The 16,950-nt window shown below is 49.4% G+C and overlaps 8 protein-coding genes across 8 annotated transcripts; 1 reads left to right on the forward strand and 7 right to left on the reverse strand.

Moving 5' to 3' along the window:
• Window positions 1-425: 425 nt before the first annotated feature.
• On the reverse strand, window positions 426-1,501 carry LTR84_011468 (uncharacterized protein; the record flags this gene model as incomplete). The annotated part of the gene is made up of 3 exons (XM_064854997.1): window positions 426-863; window positions 926-1,049; window positions 1,110-1,501. 3 exons carry the CDS (start codon window positions 1,499-1,501, stop codon window positions 426-428), a joined length of 954 nt encoding a protein of 317 aa, XP_064708586.1.
• Window positions 1,502-3,590: 2,089 nt separating this feature from the next.
• Window positions 3,591-5,399, reverse strand: LTR84_011469 (uncharacterized protein; the record flags this gene model as incomplete). The annotated part of the gene is made up of 1 exon (XM_064854998.1): window positions 3,591-5,399. One exon carries the CDS (start codon window positions 5,397-5,399, stop codon window positions 3,591-3,593), a length of 1,809 nt encoding a protein of 602 aa, XP_064708587.1.
• A 1,050-nt stretch (window positions 5,400-6,449) lies between these two features.
• Window positions 6,450-7,028, reverse strand: LTR84_011470 (uncharacterized protein; the record flags this gene model as incomplete). Its single annotated transcript, XM_064854999.1, has 1 exon — window positions 6,450-7,028. One exon carries the CDS (start codon window positions 7,026-7,028, stop codon window positions 6,450-6,452), a length of 579 nt encoding a protein of 192 aa, XP_064708588.1.
• A 1,035-nt stretch (window positions 7,029-8,063) lies between these two features.
• Window positions 8,064-11,483, reverse strand: LTR84_011471 (uncharacterized protein; the record flags this gene model as incomplete). The annotated part of the gene is made up of 1 exon (XM_064855000.1): window positions 8,064-11,483. One exon carries the CDS (start codon window positions 11,481-11,483, stop codon window positions 8,064-8,066), a length of 3,420 nt encoding a protein of 1,139 aa, XP_064708589.1.
• A 645-nt stretch (window positions 11,484-12,128) lies between these two features.
• Window positions 12,129-12,914, forward strand: LTR84_011472 (uncharacterized protein; the record flags this gene model as incomplete). The annotated part of the gene is made up of 1 exon (XM_064855001.1): window positions 12,129-12,914. The coding sequence occupies one exon, from the start codon at window positions 12,129-12,131 to the stop codon at window positions 12,912-12,914; it is 786 nt and encodes a 261-aa protein (XP_064708590.1).
• A 329-nt stretch (window positions 12,915-13,243) lies between these two features.
• On the reverse strand, window positions 13,244-13,598 carry LTR84_011473 (uncharacterized protein; the record flags this gene model as incomplete). The annotated part of the gene is made up of 2 exons (XM_064855002.1): window positions 13,244-13,425; window positions 13,490-13,598. The coding sequence occupies 2 exons, from the start codon at window positions 13,596-13,598 to the stop codon at window positions 13,244-13,246; spliced, it is 291 nt and encodes a 96-aa protein (XP_064708591.1).
• Window positions 13,599-14,175: 577 nt separating this feature from the next.
• LTR84_011474 (uncharacterized protein) lies at window positions 14,176-15,008 on the reverse strand (the record flags this gene model as incomplete). Its single annotated transcript, XM_064855003.1, has 2 exons — window positions 14,176-14,383; window positions 14,449-15,008. The coding sequence occupies 2 exons, from the start codon at window positions 15,006-15,008 to the stop codon at window positions 14,176-14,178; spliced, it is 768 nt and encodes a 255-aa protein (XP_064708592.1).
• A 534-nt stretch (window positions 15,009-15,542) lies between these two features.
• On the reverse strand, window positions 15,543-16,589 carry LTR84_011475 (uncharacterized protein; the record flags this gene model as incomplete). Its single annotated transcript, XM_064855004.1, has 2 exons — window positions 15,543-16,479; window positions 16,534-16,589. 2 exons carry the CDS (start codon window positions 16,587-16,589, stop codon window positions 15,543-15,545), a joined length of 993 nt encoding a protein of 330 aa, XP_064708593.1.
• Window positions 16,590-16,950: the final 361 nt, after the last annotated feature.

Genomic DNA, 16,950 nt, shown 5'->3' on the forward strand with positions numbered 1-16,950 from the left:
TGCATTGGCTTTGTCACGGACCGATTCCGAAAGCGAGAGAAGAGAACAGTCAGCTTGGCAACTGGTGGGTGGGGGATTGGCATCTTCTGGAACTTTTAGGCCTCCCGCTCAGGCTTCCACAAGCTCCCTCAGCCTTATGCTGAGTGTACCGCGGACCCCCGATTGGGCCAGCGGTGCATCCAGCCTTGGCTGGTCGTGATATCACGCAAATCAACCAAATGATCGTGAATACCAGACTGTGTGACACGAGCATGATCTGATAATTATTGATCGATACAATGACGAGCGATCTGTCCGAACTTGAGTTCACATTTCAAAATACTACACGAGACCTGTCTCGCGTTCGTCCACCAGGCCACGAAATCCTAGTGACACGGACTCATCAACATCAAGTAGAATCACTGGATTTCACCCCACAAATTTCTTCAAAAGGTGCGTTTCACCATCTTGCCTTTTGCGGCACAAGCAGCAATACATTGATCTGGCCCAAAATTTGCTCCAGTCCCTGGCGTAGGAATCTGACCAAAGACATTTTGAACATTAACATCTCCACCAAGAACGGTCCCAGATATGTTTTGAGGCAAGCTGAAAAATGCATTGGCAACATTCAAGGTCCCGGTATCATCGCTGTTCAATGCAGAGATGAGTTGTGCATTTTCACAGCCGATATTCATCATGGTGTGAATAGAGCCGGTTGGAAATATTGTCATCTGACCTGAACGAAGTGTGGCTTGTACAGTTCGCGCACCATTCTCATTGATCATATATGTTTGAGTTGTTCCAGAGATGGCAACGACATAATTTGCAGCACGAGGATGAAGATGTGGTGGTAGCATGGAGCACGGTCCAAGATTCAGCATTGCCTATGTGTCATGCGTAAGACTAGGGGGGTTTTAACCGCGGACTGAAGGTATGAAGGACTTACCAGTGTCATGCCCTGGCCAACTGTAGCCGGAAAAGTGGCAGCATTGGCGTTGATGACACCACCCGGTGAGAACGTGTACTTGTCTTGCTTGGTGAAGTCAAAGAACCAGTCCTCATCCTTGGGTCTGGTTCGCCAGAGTTAGCAATTGGCAGAGTGCAGTCGTCTATGGTCGATAGGAACTTACAAAAGAGCCATACGATCAAGATTCGTACTGGCCATTCGCAGCTTTGCCACCAACTCTGGATCCTTGGTGGTATCGACTGCTAGTACCACCGATGCGACGACAGCGAAGGCAACGAAGCCTAAACCTAGGAAAACCATAGTGAAGATTCTCCAATTGAAAAAGCGACGGCGGCGCGAAGATGGTTGAACCGAGATGACTTGAGGTGGATTTGCAGGCTGGGCTGAAGCAAGCTGATCAAGCTTCTCCAATGCTGCTTTCTTCTCCTCCTCGGGTAGGTCGTCAAACAGAGTAACCACTGTGTGGTCCTTAACGTCGTATGTTGGAATGGTGGCTTCAGGAGAAACTCGAATTCTTGCTATTAGTCTGTTGATGCGTGAAGGCAAGATATTCATGCTGAAAACTCTTGAATGGACTTCATCGATAGGGAGGAGATGAGGTTGGGAATCCTTCTCGAAGGACTGCCGGTCTCTTCTTATAGCTGTTGCTGAACCTCGAGTCTCCTTCGTGAACGCTTCTCCCAGAAACCCCTCTCTCGAGTTCGCAAGTTCGCAAGAAGCAACTTTCCATGGCCATATGGGCGACCAGGGTAGCCTGGCCTCTTCTGGATGCATACTTGGTGAGACATCTTCGAGTGATTCACCAATTGAGAGAACGAGGTACCATCCAGGTACTGGTACACTCGTGAGGATGCCTGAGCGGCGATGGGCGGGATGTTGGCCCCCGGCAACAGAAGACAGTGAGCATCAGGGTGGTCTCTCGAGATTCAATCAAGAAAGGAAGCATGCTATACAGGGGTCCCGATGCTTGGATAGAAGACGAGTTAAAAGCGCTTCCCAGAAATCTAGCCCAATGGAAAGACTCTTCGGCGAAATGCTACAACGCAGAAATGGTCAGAGAGCGAAGTAGAGTCCAGCTCCGCTATCAGACGGCACAGAAGACGGCACGGTCTCATATCCTGACTCCGCGCTCATTTGATGGTTAACATGCAGGAGGCCTCGCATGTTCAATGGTGGGTAAGCAAAGAAATCCCCTTCTGGCCATAGAGAATTGCCCTCCAAGAGAAAGAAGGTATTCCAGGCTCTCCTGGATGAAAACGAGCACTTTGGGAGCTAGGGACAGGACATAACGAATACATAACCGGCTTTCGTGAAGTTTAGGGTGTAGTCGCGGCTTGAGGTTTCAAAGTTGTTGGTGCCAACTGGCGCTTCGACGTTGTTGAAGCCCAGTCGCCAATTCTTGCACTTAAGAGATGCGGGTGTGGGTGGTGGGGGCCATCTCTGCTGGCAAGTTTTCTCGGGGGCCAAGTGGCTGAGAACCTAACTAAGACCAAGGCGGCTCGGGCTCGGGCTTAGTTAACCAACTGCCTAATGATGTGTCTGCTGCTAACAACCTAGGGTAAGTACCTTAGTTAGATACCCAGGTAGGCAATAGTTAACAAGTTATACTAACATGGCAAGAGTTATTTTCCTGGGTGTCATCCTGTAATTCCAAAGAGACACCCAAAGAGGCATGTAAGAATCAGGTAGATCATCCCTCTCGATACCTCGCTTATCTTCGCCAATATCTGGCGAACTCGTTTATCGATAGGCGGACCATTCGTCAACTGTTCAGGCCCCTCAGACTTTTGATACTAATGTTTCTGCGGGTGCTGCAACTCTACGCCTGTTTGGGTCTCTTCTGTGGCTATGTCATCCACTCTTATACTATCAACAACCTTGCTGCATTACTTAGTAAATAGCTAGCTCATATTTCAGAGCTAATGGTCAGCAGTCTCCTCAATCGCATTTTGCAGCCAGCAGGGGACAGGGAAGGCTTGGTTCATTTGCCGTGTGGTACCAGAGACCACCAGTAAGAACTTCCAGAACAATCCAGTGTACCGGAAGCGTTATCTATTCATAGCTTTTCGTCACGAGAATGTGTTTTGAGTTCTCCAGGGAGAATTCCTTCTGATCTTGGTTTACAGGAGTCCTGAGCGAAAAGACCTTAACTCCATCGTCGCCAGGTTGAACTCCCAGTACAAGTGATACTTCAAACAGTCCATGCCGAGTAGTTTTCCATGTCTAAGACATGCAGTAATCAGACATTCGACCTATCGACATTCGAAGGTTTCGATTTCGCAAATCAGACTCTCTCCAGCTCTATTGTCTTGGGTGTGGTGCACATGCTGGTGCAGCGTGCTTACCTCTGAATAGGATATGTCTAGATTCGCGAAGGCAAGGATTCTGAAGGCATTTTACCAAACGAGACTCGACATAGAGAGATACTCAAAAGGGAAGTTGAAATTTGTTCGCATCATTGTCCTTCATAGGCAATTTAGATTACAAGGGTTAATCAATTGACTGTGATGGTTTCCGTGCTTACTCGTACTCCCATTTCTCCGAGCCATCATCCAGGTTAAAGGTGGGCAATCAGAGTCCTATTTTCCAACCACAGTCCGCCCACTTAAGAGAAGCCAAGGTATCATATGAACCGTTGAATAATTCAAAACAAATCCGTCACAGCTCCATGACTCGCATCACTGACGAGAGCAGCATATTTTGCCAATACACCCCTGGTCACAACCATTCGTGGGGGCGTCCATTTCTGCCTTCTCTTCTCGAGTTCCTCATCGCTCACAGCCATGCTGATCGAGTTTGTCTCTGCGTCGATAGTGATCTCGTCTCCGTCCTCGACCAAGGCGATGGGGCCACCCACCGCGGCTTCCGGAGTAACATGTCCCACAATGAAACCATGGCTGGCCCCAGAGTACCGTCCGTCTGTGACCAATGCGACATTGGTAAGCTTCGCGCCCATGATGGCAGCACTAGCTTTCAGTTGCTCTGGCATACCAGGCCCACCCTTTGGCCCTTCATACCGCACGATAAGCACCAAGTTCTCTCCCGCTGGGATCTCGCCACGATTCAATGCTTCGTTGAGCTGGACTTCCTTGTCAAAGGTTCTGGCCTTGCCCACAAACTTGAGTCCTTCCTTTCCGGTGATCTTTGCCACGGCACCTGCAGGCGCAAAGTTACCTTTGAGGATCTGAATGTGACCTGATTTCTTGATCGGAGATTCGAGACTCTTGATGATGACCTGGTCAGCAGGCAGACTGGGCCAACTTGCAACGTTTTCCGCCAAAGTCTTTCCAGTCACTGTCGGGATATCGCCATCCAGTAATCCAGCTGCGATCAAGAATTTCTGCACACTGGGAATTCCTCCGATTTCATACAAATCAGCCATTGCATATTTTCCAGATGGTGCAAGGTCCGCAATGAATGGTATCTTGTCGCTGACTCTCTGGAAATCATCCAGCGTAAGTTCAACTCCAGCTGTGACAGCCATGGCGAGGAAATGCAGCACTGCATTCGTGCTTCCACCCAAAGCCATGGTGATGACAAGAGCGTTCTCGAAAGAACGCTTGGTAATGAGCTTCTTCGGAGTGATGTCGAGTTCAAGGCATGTTTTGATCGCTTCTGCAGCCTTCGCGCATTCTCTCATCTTTGCCGGTGATGTCGCCGGTGTTGAGCTTGAGCCAGGTAAGCTCAAGCCCATCGACTCAATTGCAGTGGCCATCGTGTTCGCAGTATACATGCCTCCACAGGCACCGGCACCAGGACACGCATTCCTCTCCAAGTCCTCCATGATCTCGTCTTTGGTCTTGGAGGTATCACCACCGTCATCAGGTTGGCGCAATGTGTTATAAGTATAAGCACCAAATGCTTCGTAGCATGTTGCCACATTGATCGGTCTTCGGAGTGTCTTGCTATAGCCTTTATCGATTGTACCTCCGTAGATCATGAGACTCGGTCGATTGTGTCTCGCCATCCCCATTATGCAGCCCGGCATGTTTTTGTCACAGCCAGGGATCGTGATGTTTGCGTCATGAGCCTCAGCACAAGTGACAGTTTCGATCGAGTCGGCTATGATCTCTCTCGTCTGAAGGCTGAATCGCATGCCTTGATTGCCCATTGTGATGGCATCACTCACACCGACTGTGTTGTACTGCCATGCGAGCATATCGCGGGACTGGACCGCCTTCTTCACCTCCTTCGCTAGATCTAGCAGATGCATATTACAAGGGTTTCCTTCCCACCAGACACTTGCAATGCCTACATGCGGAGCAGTCTGCATTGCAAGACGATCTGGCACACCTGCCGCGAAGAGCATGGCTTGTGCTCCTGGAAAGTCATGTTCGCGGGTCAAGTGTGTTGAATAACGGTTTAGCTTTGGCTTGTTGTCGACGCCTGTAGGCGAGGAGGAGCGTACGAATTCAAGGTATCGAGCCTCTTGGAAACCGCCGGCCTTATCCATGGTTGTCAAGATCACTGTGGAGGCTGTATGTTCACAAGCCCAAAAACGAGAATGAGGTCTGGCACAAATTACCAATACTCCTTCACTGATCCTTTCTGGACTTTAATGTTGTCAATATTTGAACCAAGCTATGAATTGGCTCGTGGTTAAAAGTGCTGCTATGGATGAGAAACAGAGATGCATAACCCCCCTTACTAAAAGACTGGAAGCTACCAGTTAATACATAGTTTCGTCACACACACACCACCTCCCTTCTGGTAAACTCTTTGGTAGTCCCCCGCACTGGCTACGTACGGCTACATCGGCGTTTTGCCCGGCATGAGGGGTAGGCTGGACAGGCCCAATAACGTTGCAGGTGATTGTAAAATTAGGCTGGGGAAGCCCATGTCATGGCGGGGAGGCGAGCACGACTCCGGGTCCTCTCTTCAGCCTTGTGAGTGCCCAATTCACGAGGTAGGTGGTTAGGGAGTAGTTAACCCCCTGAACTACTCACAGCCCCTCAGCCGTCGTCACTGTCTACCAATCGTGTTTACAAGATAACAGACTTGCCCGAGCGCAGGTCTAACGTTCGCACCAGTACTGCGGTATACAGTCTAATGCTGTCCGTACTCTCTCCCTGGCTTATTCAATGCGCCTAGTGGATCAAGCTGTCAAGCCGGAGGAGGAAATGTAGCCCAGAAGGGGCTGTAGGAGACGCGGCAAATGGTGTCCTCGCATATTCTAGTCGACACTAATGTATGCCGAAGTGATGACTCTTCGAGTCGTTTGTCAAAGAGCATACATTATTGGTTATTGCACCTTGCACGCTGCAGATAGAAGAGCAATGCACGTCGAAAACAGGGGTTGAGAATGAGAAAGGAAGCCCAACATCATTCAGTCAGAAGAAGATACCAGTCTCAAAATAGCATCGTGAGCCATCTCATACCCTGAATACTTTCAGCAGCTCGATCGGTCAATTGTCCGTGATCGTGACTGAGCAGGAACTCGATTAAGACTTCCCCCTTATCCCGGACAAGCGCCGATATGATAGCCCATCCACAATCGCATCAATCACAGCTCCTGCTCAGCTGATCTTTTTCTCTGAAGCACGTTCAACTGCCATAATGCAGCCATGACAAAGATAGCCGCACCACCGACAAGCTCCCCGGCCGCGATGTTGGAGATCCCGCCCTCGAGGAAACAAACAGCACCGCTCACGACATCGATCGCATCGCACGCAGCACCAAGCCACAGCGCAGTCGCAACGTTATCAGATCGAACCGTAGACACGGAGACAGTCTTGTTGAGCCCTTGTCCCAAACCCGCAAACCTCGGAATGCCGTCAGCCTTCCCTGTGGCACTGATCGCGCCGTCGCTTTCTCGGACAGAAGTCGCACTCTGAGATAGCAAGGAGTCTCGGGCGCCTTGCCCAAAGGGATCGTTACCCCGACTGCCATCCCACTCCCTGACGGTCTTGTACAGGTATGCTCCAAGGATGAAATCTCTTGATCCAAAGAGACGCGCAACAACACTCGCGTCTGGACCTATGGTCAACCCGAATAGTGGTCCGACACGGTGTGGCACGATGAGCGTGGAGACCCCGGCTGCCATGCGGAGCACTGAGATCGTCTTGAGGAAGATGGTCGACATTTGGGATTTGTTTCTCCGTGAATCTATGGCCTTAATTTTGCGTTCGAATGCTGATATAGTTCTGAGTGACTGGTGATGAGGTCAGGTTTCCGTTCGACAGTGTTACTCGTACACAGTTGCTGGGTTCCGATGTAGCATTTGTAGCGGTATTGGTCAAATCAATGGTCAAGCGCCTTTCTTGAGGAGGATGCTCCTAGGACGTACCAAAGACTTACTGCTGTGTGAAAGGTATGTGATTGAAGTAAAATCAGAAATTGGGCGCCTATGTGATATATAACACTGTACTGGCATCCCTCCGTGCTGTATCGCCCGTATTTGCGGTTGCTTAACGTTATGCATCCGGGCGACGGCGGGGCAAAGTGCCTCACACCATAGAAATACGGACAACACTCATCCAATCAACTGCTTCTGGAGCGTAGGCGATTAATTGATGAACTTGGTTGAGACGATGACAAGGCACGTCGATGCGCTCCAAACGTGTGAAATGATTAATGCATTTTGCTTGCTGCCTGTTTCTTTTCGGAAGATGACGAGCATCAATTCCATCACTGTGCCAAGTCTTGTTTCGGAAGTGCCAGTCATGAATCCATGATGGTAGTCTGAACTACTACTAATCGCTACAGCTGCACAATGGAGCGCAACTACTCAAGTAGATACTAAAGCATTTGGTAAGCCGCGACTGTTCTAGTCGCGATGATTGTACTGATGGCCTTGTAGTCCTACAGATTTCTGCCCTGCCCTGCCTTCGTGGACTCGTAACAACGAATTGAAAATAAAACGCCAAACCCAATAGGCCCTCTATCATGCATGCGAGGCCTCGTCGAGTGAAATGGTCACGAGGGTTCCGCCCAGAGCAAGAGCTTGTTCCATAATTAGCCACCACTCCTCTCACACAAACATGTCGTGTCCGGTACTCGTCACAAATGGGCCGTATGCTTTTATCCTTGTAAACAGGAGACACCACCATACTTGAAACAAAACGCGTCACGCCGCCAATAATGATAAAAGTAGTTCTGGGTTTCATGCCACAGGATATTACTTCTTCCTTCCCTTTGATCGACTGGGAGCAGTCGTAGAGGAAACACTTTGAGCACGTGAGGTGGCAGGCGAGGTATTTTTGCTACCACGTCCTGACTTGACAGCTTTGACAGCCTTATTCTGTTGGATGTTAGCAAATGTTCCATGTACGAGTTCGCTTAGATGCCATACCACGATGCCATTCTTGACCTTCTTCTTGACAGGTGCCACTTCACTGTCATTCTCTTCGTCCTCTTCATCATCACGGTCTCGGCCTCTGCCTTTACCAGATGCATGGCCATTGGTAAGCTTTTCGTCTGGGTCTTCGAACTCTCTGGTGACGGTATTAAGCAGTGTAGTACATCGTCTGCCCAGTTCCACAGGGGTTCGGCTCAGAAAGAACCAGTCGAAACGGAACAACGGAGAGTCTCGAACTTCATCTCGAATCTTGTCGTACAGGCCTTCTCCATCCACACCATGTTTGTCCAACATCACCAAGAGGAATCGATCTTCCTCTTCTGTGTAGACTTTCTTGTTTGTTGTCGAGACTGTGTAGTTGACTTTCAGCTGTTGTAACGGCACACGGTAGAGTTCCATCTTCTTGCGAAGCATTTTTCGTTGTACATTAGTTTTGCGCAACTTCTCTTCACCGGCCTCGATGGTCTTGATGTGCTTGTCAAATTCAGCGATTTCAGTGTTTCTCTTCCAGAAGACCTTTGCGTACTCCTCAATTTCATCGGGCTCTTTGCTGTCGACTTCTGTCGAGATACCTTCATAATTGGTACGTCCAAATTTGGCTGATCCATTGACAAACTGTTGGAAATCTCGACGATTCCAGTTTCCGAATCCGTGCTCCTGCATTTCAGCCTTTTGCTGCTTTTCTTCTTCTGTCAATGGTTCCGCATTGTCGATTTCATCTTGGCTGAGTCGCTGGTCAGCCTCACGATCGCTCAAATCCTCATCCGTTCCTTCAGCTAGAGGGACCTTGTAGCCTATTTCCTTGTGGTAGTAAGCAGTCTCCTTCTCCTGTAGTTCTTGAAGACCAGGAGGGAAGAATTGCCAATCATGGACATTGACCTGTTTGGGAGCCCGTGGTACCTTTGGCTTTGTTTCCGCGGGACGACCTCCGGTTGAAAGCGCTTGTTTGTAGTACTTGTCAATAGAGTAGAATTGCTCCTTCCGCTCACGTTTCGCAGGGTTAATCCAGGAGACTCCAATGTCTTTCTTATGCTTGGTGAAGTCCTCACCGTTCCATTCATACGCATTTTCCGAGGAGAATTTCTGAAGGTCATCAATTCCAAGCTTCTCGTACTTGGCATTCAGCTCAGCAGTCCGAGCTTCACCACGACGCAAAATCTCATCGATATCGTCGAGGACTTCAGTTGTCGCACCTTTCTCAAAGACCTTCTCTGCTCCATGCTGGATCATGCTCAAAAGTTCGTCCTTGGATGCAGCTTGCTTGACTTGTTGCTGTGCACGACCCTGTTGAATGACCAGCTGATCCAATCTCAGTTTCTGCGCTGCTCTCTCCAGAACCTTCTCCTCAATCGCTTCTTCCGTGACAAAACGAAAGACCTTGACCTGCTTGGTTTGGCCAATGCGATGTGCTCGATCCATGGCCTGCAAGTCAGCCTGGGGATTCCAATCGCTGTCATACAGAACCACAATGTTGGCACTAGTCAAGTTGATTCCCAAGCCGCCAGCACGAGTAGTAAGAAGAAAGACAAATTTCTCTGAGCCTGGCTTGTTGTAGCCGTCAATGGCAGCAATGCGGTCTTCATGTGCAGTACCACCATCGATACGGCAGTATTGGTGGCCTCTGAACACACAATAATCTTCCAGAATATCCAAAACTCTGCTCATCTGGGAGAAAATCAGGACACGACTTCCTTCCTCCTTCATACGAGTCAAAATCTTGTCGAGAATGATCATTTTGCCCGAATTGTAGATGAGATGTTCATCGGTTGTGTACGGTGGACCAGGTTCCGCGCCTTCGAACAGATATGGATGGTTGCAACATTTTCGTAATTGCATTACAATGTTCAATAAGCGAGTCTTGGATTCGCGTTTTCCACCTGCACCATTGACCGCGTCGATATCTCGCTCCAAGATCTTCTTGTACCACTTGATTTGCATATCTGCCATCCCAACATACAGGTTGAGTTCCTGCTTGGGCAAGAGGCTCTTTTCAACATCTGCCTTTACTCGTCGGAGCAAGAAAGGTCTCAGTACTCTGTGTAACTGTTGCACTACGGTGTCTTGGTCGTCACTCTGTCCCGAGAACCACGCGTCAAATGCCTCAGAGTCACCAAAGACATCCGGTAGCAAGAAGTTGAGCAGCGCCCACAGCTCATGTAGATTGTTCTGCAATGGAGTTCCAGTGATTAGCAGTCTGTTCCTGGAATTGAACATGCGGATGATTTGAGCCAGTGAAGACTCTTCATTTTTGATTCGATGAGCTTCGTCGACTATGATGTATTCCCAAGCGAATTTCTTGAGGTGGGATTTCTCTCGCAAGATCATTTCGTAGCTGGTGATGCAGACGTCAAACTTTTCATCCACTAGTCGTTCATTGATCAAAGCATGTCGATCGTCCTTCGCTCCCTGCAGAACGAGAACGTTTACTTCAGGAGTCCATTTCTTGAATTCTCGGTGCCAGTTGTCCAATGTTGACTTGGGGACGGCGATGAGATGAGGCCCAGTGATGTCACAGATATGTCGTAAATAACCTAAGAAGGAGATTGTCTGCAAGGTCTTTCCAAGGCCCATCTCGTCTGCTAGAATGCCAGAAATACCGTTTTCGTGAAGGGAGATGAGCCAGTTCAGACCCGCAACCTGATAATCTCGCATCTCTCCATTCTGGACGAAGGAAGGGGATTCGCGGAAGATTGTCTGTGAAGCATTCCCGCGCTTTTCATCTCGCAACAACTCCGCATCTTCTTCCTGCTCCGTCTTTCGCTTACTAGCCGCAGCGGCGCCTCCTTTGCGGGAGACACCCTTCTTCGCGTTTGCGGCTTCTTCGGCATTCTGGCGATCGATCTCGGTCATGACATCTCTGATTTTGGGGTTGGGATTGGTGTCGATGAAATGGCGGAACAAGTCGGTCAAGCCAAGGAGGTATTTAAATCTCCGGATGGTATCATCTTCCTTTGACTCGTCAAGCTGGCCGTGCTTTTTGCCCAAAATGCTTTTTCTCAGCTTGAAGGCATCGGATCTCTTCTTCCGACCGTCCCCTTGAGGGGTATCGCCTGCTATACTACTTGCTGTAGTGTTTGGGTTTGTGTCGGAATCGGTATAATCGGGAGTATCATCAACATAGCGATTGAGATGCCCAAAGGAAGGCCTTCGAGGATTGATATGAGGGGTTGAGTCATGCATGGGTGTATCAGCCACGGAGGAGGATTCGGAATCAGGCTGCTGGGCTCTGGCGGAAACCATTGTGGTGTTTGTGGTGGCCGGGACGGCCTCTTGGGAATAGTTCAATCAATCGCCAGACGCGAGCGGATGAACGTGATGGCCGTGGACGCGTTGAAAAGAAGAAGCGATGACCGAGACACACGCAAGTAATCCCGACGCGTATATTGGTGAGTGCAGAGAACAGAACGAAGCGTCCGACGTGCAACAAGTGGGAGAAGAATGGAGGAAAGCGAAGAGGAGACCAAACTTGAGTGTCAAGGGCTCTGCAGTGGCAGATTTACACGCGCATAAATTGGTGTCGGCCAATGACGCGCCAATGGGCAGTCACCCTCCATCGGCAAGGCTTGGCACACACGTGATCCAGGCAAATATCGAGATCAGCCCAACCTGCACCCACCTTAGAGGTTGAAGTGGACGCATTCTTTGTCTGCACCAGCGTCAGTGTCACGGTGCTTTGATCAATATCCCGAGACTTTATCACTTCTTTCCTCTCACTTGATCTGTTCTCTTCCAGATTTCTATTGTGGGCATCAACTTACCAGGGATCTCGGCAGTCTACACAAACCCCTCATTCATAATCACAAGAGCACAGACGCCGACCTGACTTTTCAGAATACTGCTCCTCCACAACTCATCGTACTGCAGCCACGACTGCATAACTAAATCATGGATTCCATGAAATCTTTAAATACTTCGCTCCCTTCATCATCCTCAAGACCTCCACCTCCGGAACAGCTCCTACAAGCCTTCCGTAGCGCCGCTCTCTCCGTCACCAACCTCTACAAGTCAGCTGTCACAGATCAAAGTAACAGTCGACAAGCAGGTTATCAAGAGGCTCTCGAAGATCTACTCAGTTTTCTTGATCGTGAGAATCTCGGCCTGCAGGACGGGGAGGGATGGAGGGTCAGACAATGGGCTACAGAGCGATATGATGGCTCAGCACACCAACAACAAGCCGATAGTGACGATGAGAGGGTTGAAATTGAGACCAGACAAAGGAGTCCATCAGCTTCGCGAGCCGAATCTCCTGAACAAACCCGAACGCAATCTGAACCTCCAAAACTGGAATCTGTGCGAACTGCGTCGGGCGACGATACACACCCCTCCGCAGTTCGCAGCCTTGCACCGCCTACACCACTATTTCGCTTCACTGGTCAATCATCATCAACACCCGAAGACATGCAGACAGACGACGCCTCGAGCACAGTGGACGAGAACCAGACTTCTTCCAGCAGCCTTGGTGGACCACTCCGCCTAGAAGTCGTCAACAATCGCAACGTTCGACCACCACACAGGCATAGCAATCAGCGAAATGGCTCAAAAAGCACTGGACGAGAATTCACATTTACGGCTGGTACGAAACGCAAACTACAATTTCCCGACTTTTTCGACATATCAAATATTGGTCCGCGAGATGGCCCTGGAAGCAGCAAACGCGGGCGAATGTCGTGAGTGTGGCATGTGAAGCAAGGGAGAAGCATTGTGGAGCATTTTTGAGCGTTGGGCATTGCACACGGGCACGCGGGATAGATCACGAAACCAGGGCTCGGCCACTACAAGGATATGAAGCATGAGATACCGCATAGCAAGCATCCTTTATTTATACAGTGAATTAATATACCTTTTCTGGAAAATAGCCAGAAACCCCCAGTTTTATGCCGATGGATTTTGTTGTTTCGAGTAGGGAGTATTTGCCAAATGAGATGGGTATCATGCGTGAAAAGTAGCAATCAGAACATAAGCAGCAAAAGCCTGTCCCTTCCTCAGGCACTGAACACAGTTCAATTGAGCATTCGGTAGAACCCCAGACTGACCAAGGTGGCGGACAGGGTGATAATACCCAACTGCCGGGAACCGTACTTGTATTTCGACTTGCTGAGTTCGATGGCTGTTCGCTGGGCTCGGAGCTGCTGCATGCCGGAGAAATAAGTATAGCCACCCAAAGACACGAACGCCGTTGAGCCTAGGAGAAGTGAGTATGCATCACTTTCCACCAAGGTTCCGATGATGCTTGGACCCGAACGAACCTAATACTCGACAGGATAAGCAATCCTGTTGTTTCTCGAAGGCATCGGGACTCTCGAAGCCTGCGTCGAGCTTCTCCTTCTTGGCGTCGAAGAATTCTCGTAAGACCATTGTGTTCTTCTAGTAGTAGTAGTGCGTGTTATCCTTTCCTTCACATCGGTAGTGTTATATTAGACGTCACTTCTTATGAGCCTCCCTGACTGATGGATCTTGAGACGCGACTTGGACTGAACGGAAGACTGAGATGAACCGCCAAGACCTCCTCTTCACGTGCAACTTATTGATCGTCCCACTTGAAATTTTAGCTACAGTTGTTCTGCCCCTAAATAATACGAAGTACACACTACCTAAGGAGGTAAGGCTATCGCGCCTTGCTCAGTACCTAGGCAGTGAGACAGGGCGCTTTGCTATCGGCGTCCACCTGACGACATTGTCATACTCTACTATCCGTCAAGATTCTCGGAAATTATTGGCATTTTCAAGCATCATCTATCTCCTGACGATCTGGGAGACATGATAGGCAGTTAGCCGATGTTACATCTAAACAGTCAGGTCACCGAGCACCGTCAAACCAATCGGGCGAATGACGGTACTTTGCACGGATATTGAAGACTGGAAGGGTTGAGTATGTCATGACCTGGCAATGGCCTGGCAATGACCTTATCCTCTATGAGGTGGAATGAACACTTCATGCCATCAATCCGCCATCGCAAGGACATATCACACCCGTCATGAAGCTCGATTCATCACTGAGAAGAAAGGTACACAGCTGAGCGATCTCTTCTGGTTTCCCCATTCTCTTCAATGGTATGTTCGCATAGGTGCTCGTAAATTGGGCCTCCTTCTTGTCCGAGGTGTCGAATATTCTCTGAAGCATTGGTGTCTCCGTCGGGCCCCTGTTGAGTTGGGAGGTTCGTCAGCAAGGTAATCAATCTCTTGTGGAATGTTTCCTGATACTTACGGAGCAATGGCGTTCACGCGGATGCCCTTTGGCCCAACTTCTTTCGCAACCGTCTTTGTCAAACCAACAACTCCATGTTTGCTGACGGAATAAGCGGAGATTCCTGGTCGACCCATCAAGCCAGCAATACTAGCAGCATTCACAATTGAGGCTCCAGCCTGCATGACTCTGATCTGTGCTCGAACACAATACATGAGGCCGGTCAAATTGATAGACAAGATATGATCCCAATCCTCGTTTGCGAGTTCGGCGAGGGGACCGGCCAACCTCTTCGGGCCGGACTCCACGCCTGCCATATTTGCAGCACCGTCCAACGTGCCGAAGTGATTGACAGTCGCATTGATCCAGTCGTCAACCTGCTGGCAGTTGGCAACATTGACGATGGTACCTGTCACCTCGATGCCGCCGGTCTTGATCTCTGACACCAGCGCATCTAGCGGCTCCTGCTGGATATCCGCAAGGGCCAACTTTGCACCCTTGTACGCACACAGCTTGCTCAGTTGCAATCCGATGCCCGAAGCGGCGCCGGTAATTGCGATCACTTTACCGCGTAAAGACATGGTTGTATCAGTCATCAATGCTCTCTTGCCAGGTTCAAATGACCTGCTCCGAAAGAGCAGAAGAAGATCGCTGGGGAGACCTTCTGAGAGATATATAATGACTACCCCGTCCGAAGAGTGAACTAATTCAGGCTCCTCAGTCACCACCGGTTGTGAACTACTCCGCCAGTGTACAATAATATTCGCTTAATCCGAACCACAACCCACTACCCGAGGAAAGCTTCCCCCGCACGCGGGACAATATCACCAAGCACCTCCATCAACTCCAGAAAGATGGGGAAAGATGGGGAAGGCTGCATGGAACATGTTCGCCGCGTTCATGCCATCACAGCTGTTCGGCACCGCTGCTCTTGAGAGATTCTTCTTCATTTTAGGCGTTTTTTGAGTCTATAAATGCCATTGGCATCTTACAAGCCTCACATGTGGATGCGGACGGCCGGAAGACGCTGAATATGATAGCCTTGATCAGTATGGGATCATTCAACGAAAGACATGTTTAAACACTTCATCCTTCACCAACCCCATCTCAACACTCTACAAAAAATTCGTGACCTTTGATATGATGTCCCTTCCAAGCTTGCCAGATTGTTCTAGCAGTGCCACGTATTCCCGGTTCGAGCTGATAACGGCGATGTGGCAGACCACGTAGGCTATGACCAAATCTCTCAGCGGTTCTATCCCTTGAGAGACCTTGGTGTTGCTTGGATGCGTGACTGAATCGGTGGTGTTCTCATATGTATATCGAAGCAATTTCACAATGTCGTTGATTTGGCAGGGGTGAAGCTTGAAGGCCGATAGTTGACATCGAAGCTTTCGTAGCGCGATCACTTGTGGCGCGTTGATGGAATACCGCTTTCCAAAGACATAAAGCTTAGCATGTGAGAGGAAGATAGGCGTAAAATCCAGTGTCTCATCTGCATCGTTCAGCCAGATCCTCCAGTTTGATTCGGAAATAGCAAGCGTTTGGAAATATGTCCACATTGCTGCATGCATGTGCTGTGGTTGTATCTGCTCAATAACACCCATGGAGGTTTCAGTGTGTCTGTAGTTTCCTGTTCTCATGAAATACTCTAGATTCTCCTTCTGAATCTGAGGAGCTTCCGTCTGAGGAGAAACCTGGTAGAAGACTGGTCGAAACTTCGAGCTGGCACCTTTGAATAGTTGACCGAGATCTGGTGTGAGGTCGGTATGGGCTGTGGCAATGAGTTCACATGTGGCAGGGTTAGCAACACCCAACTTCTGCCGACACACTCTCGGTATCGACTCTGAGTAGTCTCCAGTGTGTGCAAATTCGACGAAGCGCAGGAACGTGATTGCCGCAGTTTCTGGGAGATGTGCAGAAGCAAGCTTGGAATCTACAGTGGCCAACGTCTGCAGAGGTTGGGAGAATCGAGCGAGATGTGTGCTGTAGATGTAGCATGGTGTCTGCTCAAGGCCCACAAGAAACTCGAAAGGTTTGGAACCCAGGATGCTGAGCAGATGTCAGAATTTTGGTCAACAATTGACTATCAGATGAACACAGTACCTTTCGTGGGTATTGTTCATGTCGGTAGGACGCCGTGGGGGACGTTTCTTTGGCATGAGGCACAAGTCGACGCCTGATCTGCCACGAGATGCGCTGAGAAATAGACTTGTGTAAAACAAGTTCTTTTTGAAAGAAGAGCGATCATGGTAGTGATGAAAATGAGGCAGTGAAGGATCAGGCACAGGTACAGCTAATGGAAATTTCTGGCGGCATCGTGTCACGGTCGATGAACATTCACTCCTCTCACCAGTGTTAGCGGCAAGGCTTTGCCAAGCCAACGATGCCATTCATGCGGCACTTTCTAAACGCTGAAACCTTCGATTTCTGCAAGTCAAGGAGTGTCTCAAACACCTCGACTCACTGGGAGAGCCCTAGGATGTTATTGAAAGCACCTTTGACGGCAAGATCTGTGTGAAC

This window comes from Exophiala bonariae (assembly GCF_035927105.1).
Source record: "Exophiala bonariae strain CCFEE 5792 chromosome Unknown scaffold_6, whole genome shotgun sequence".
Taxonomy (NCBI): domain Eukaryota; kingdom Fungi; phylum Ascomycota; class Eurotiomycetes; order Chaetothyriales; family Herpotrichiellaceae; genus Exophiala; species Exophiala bonariae.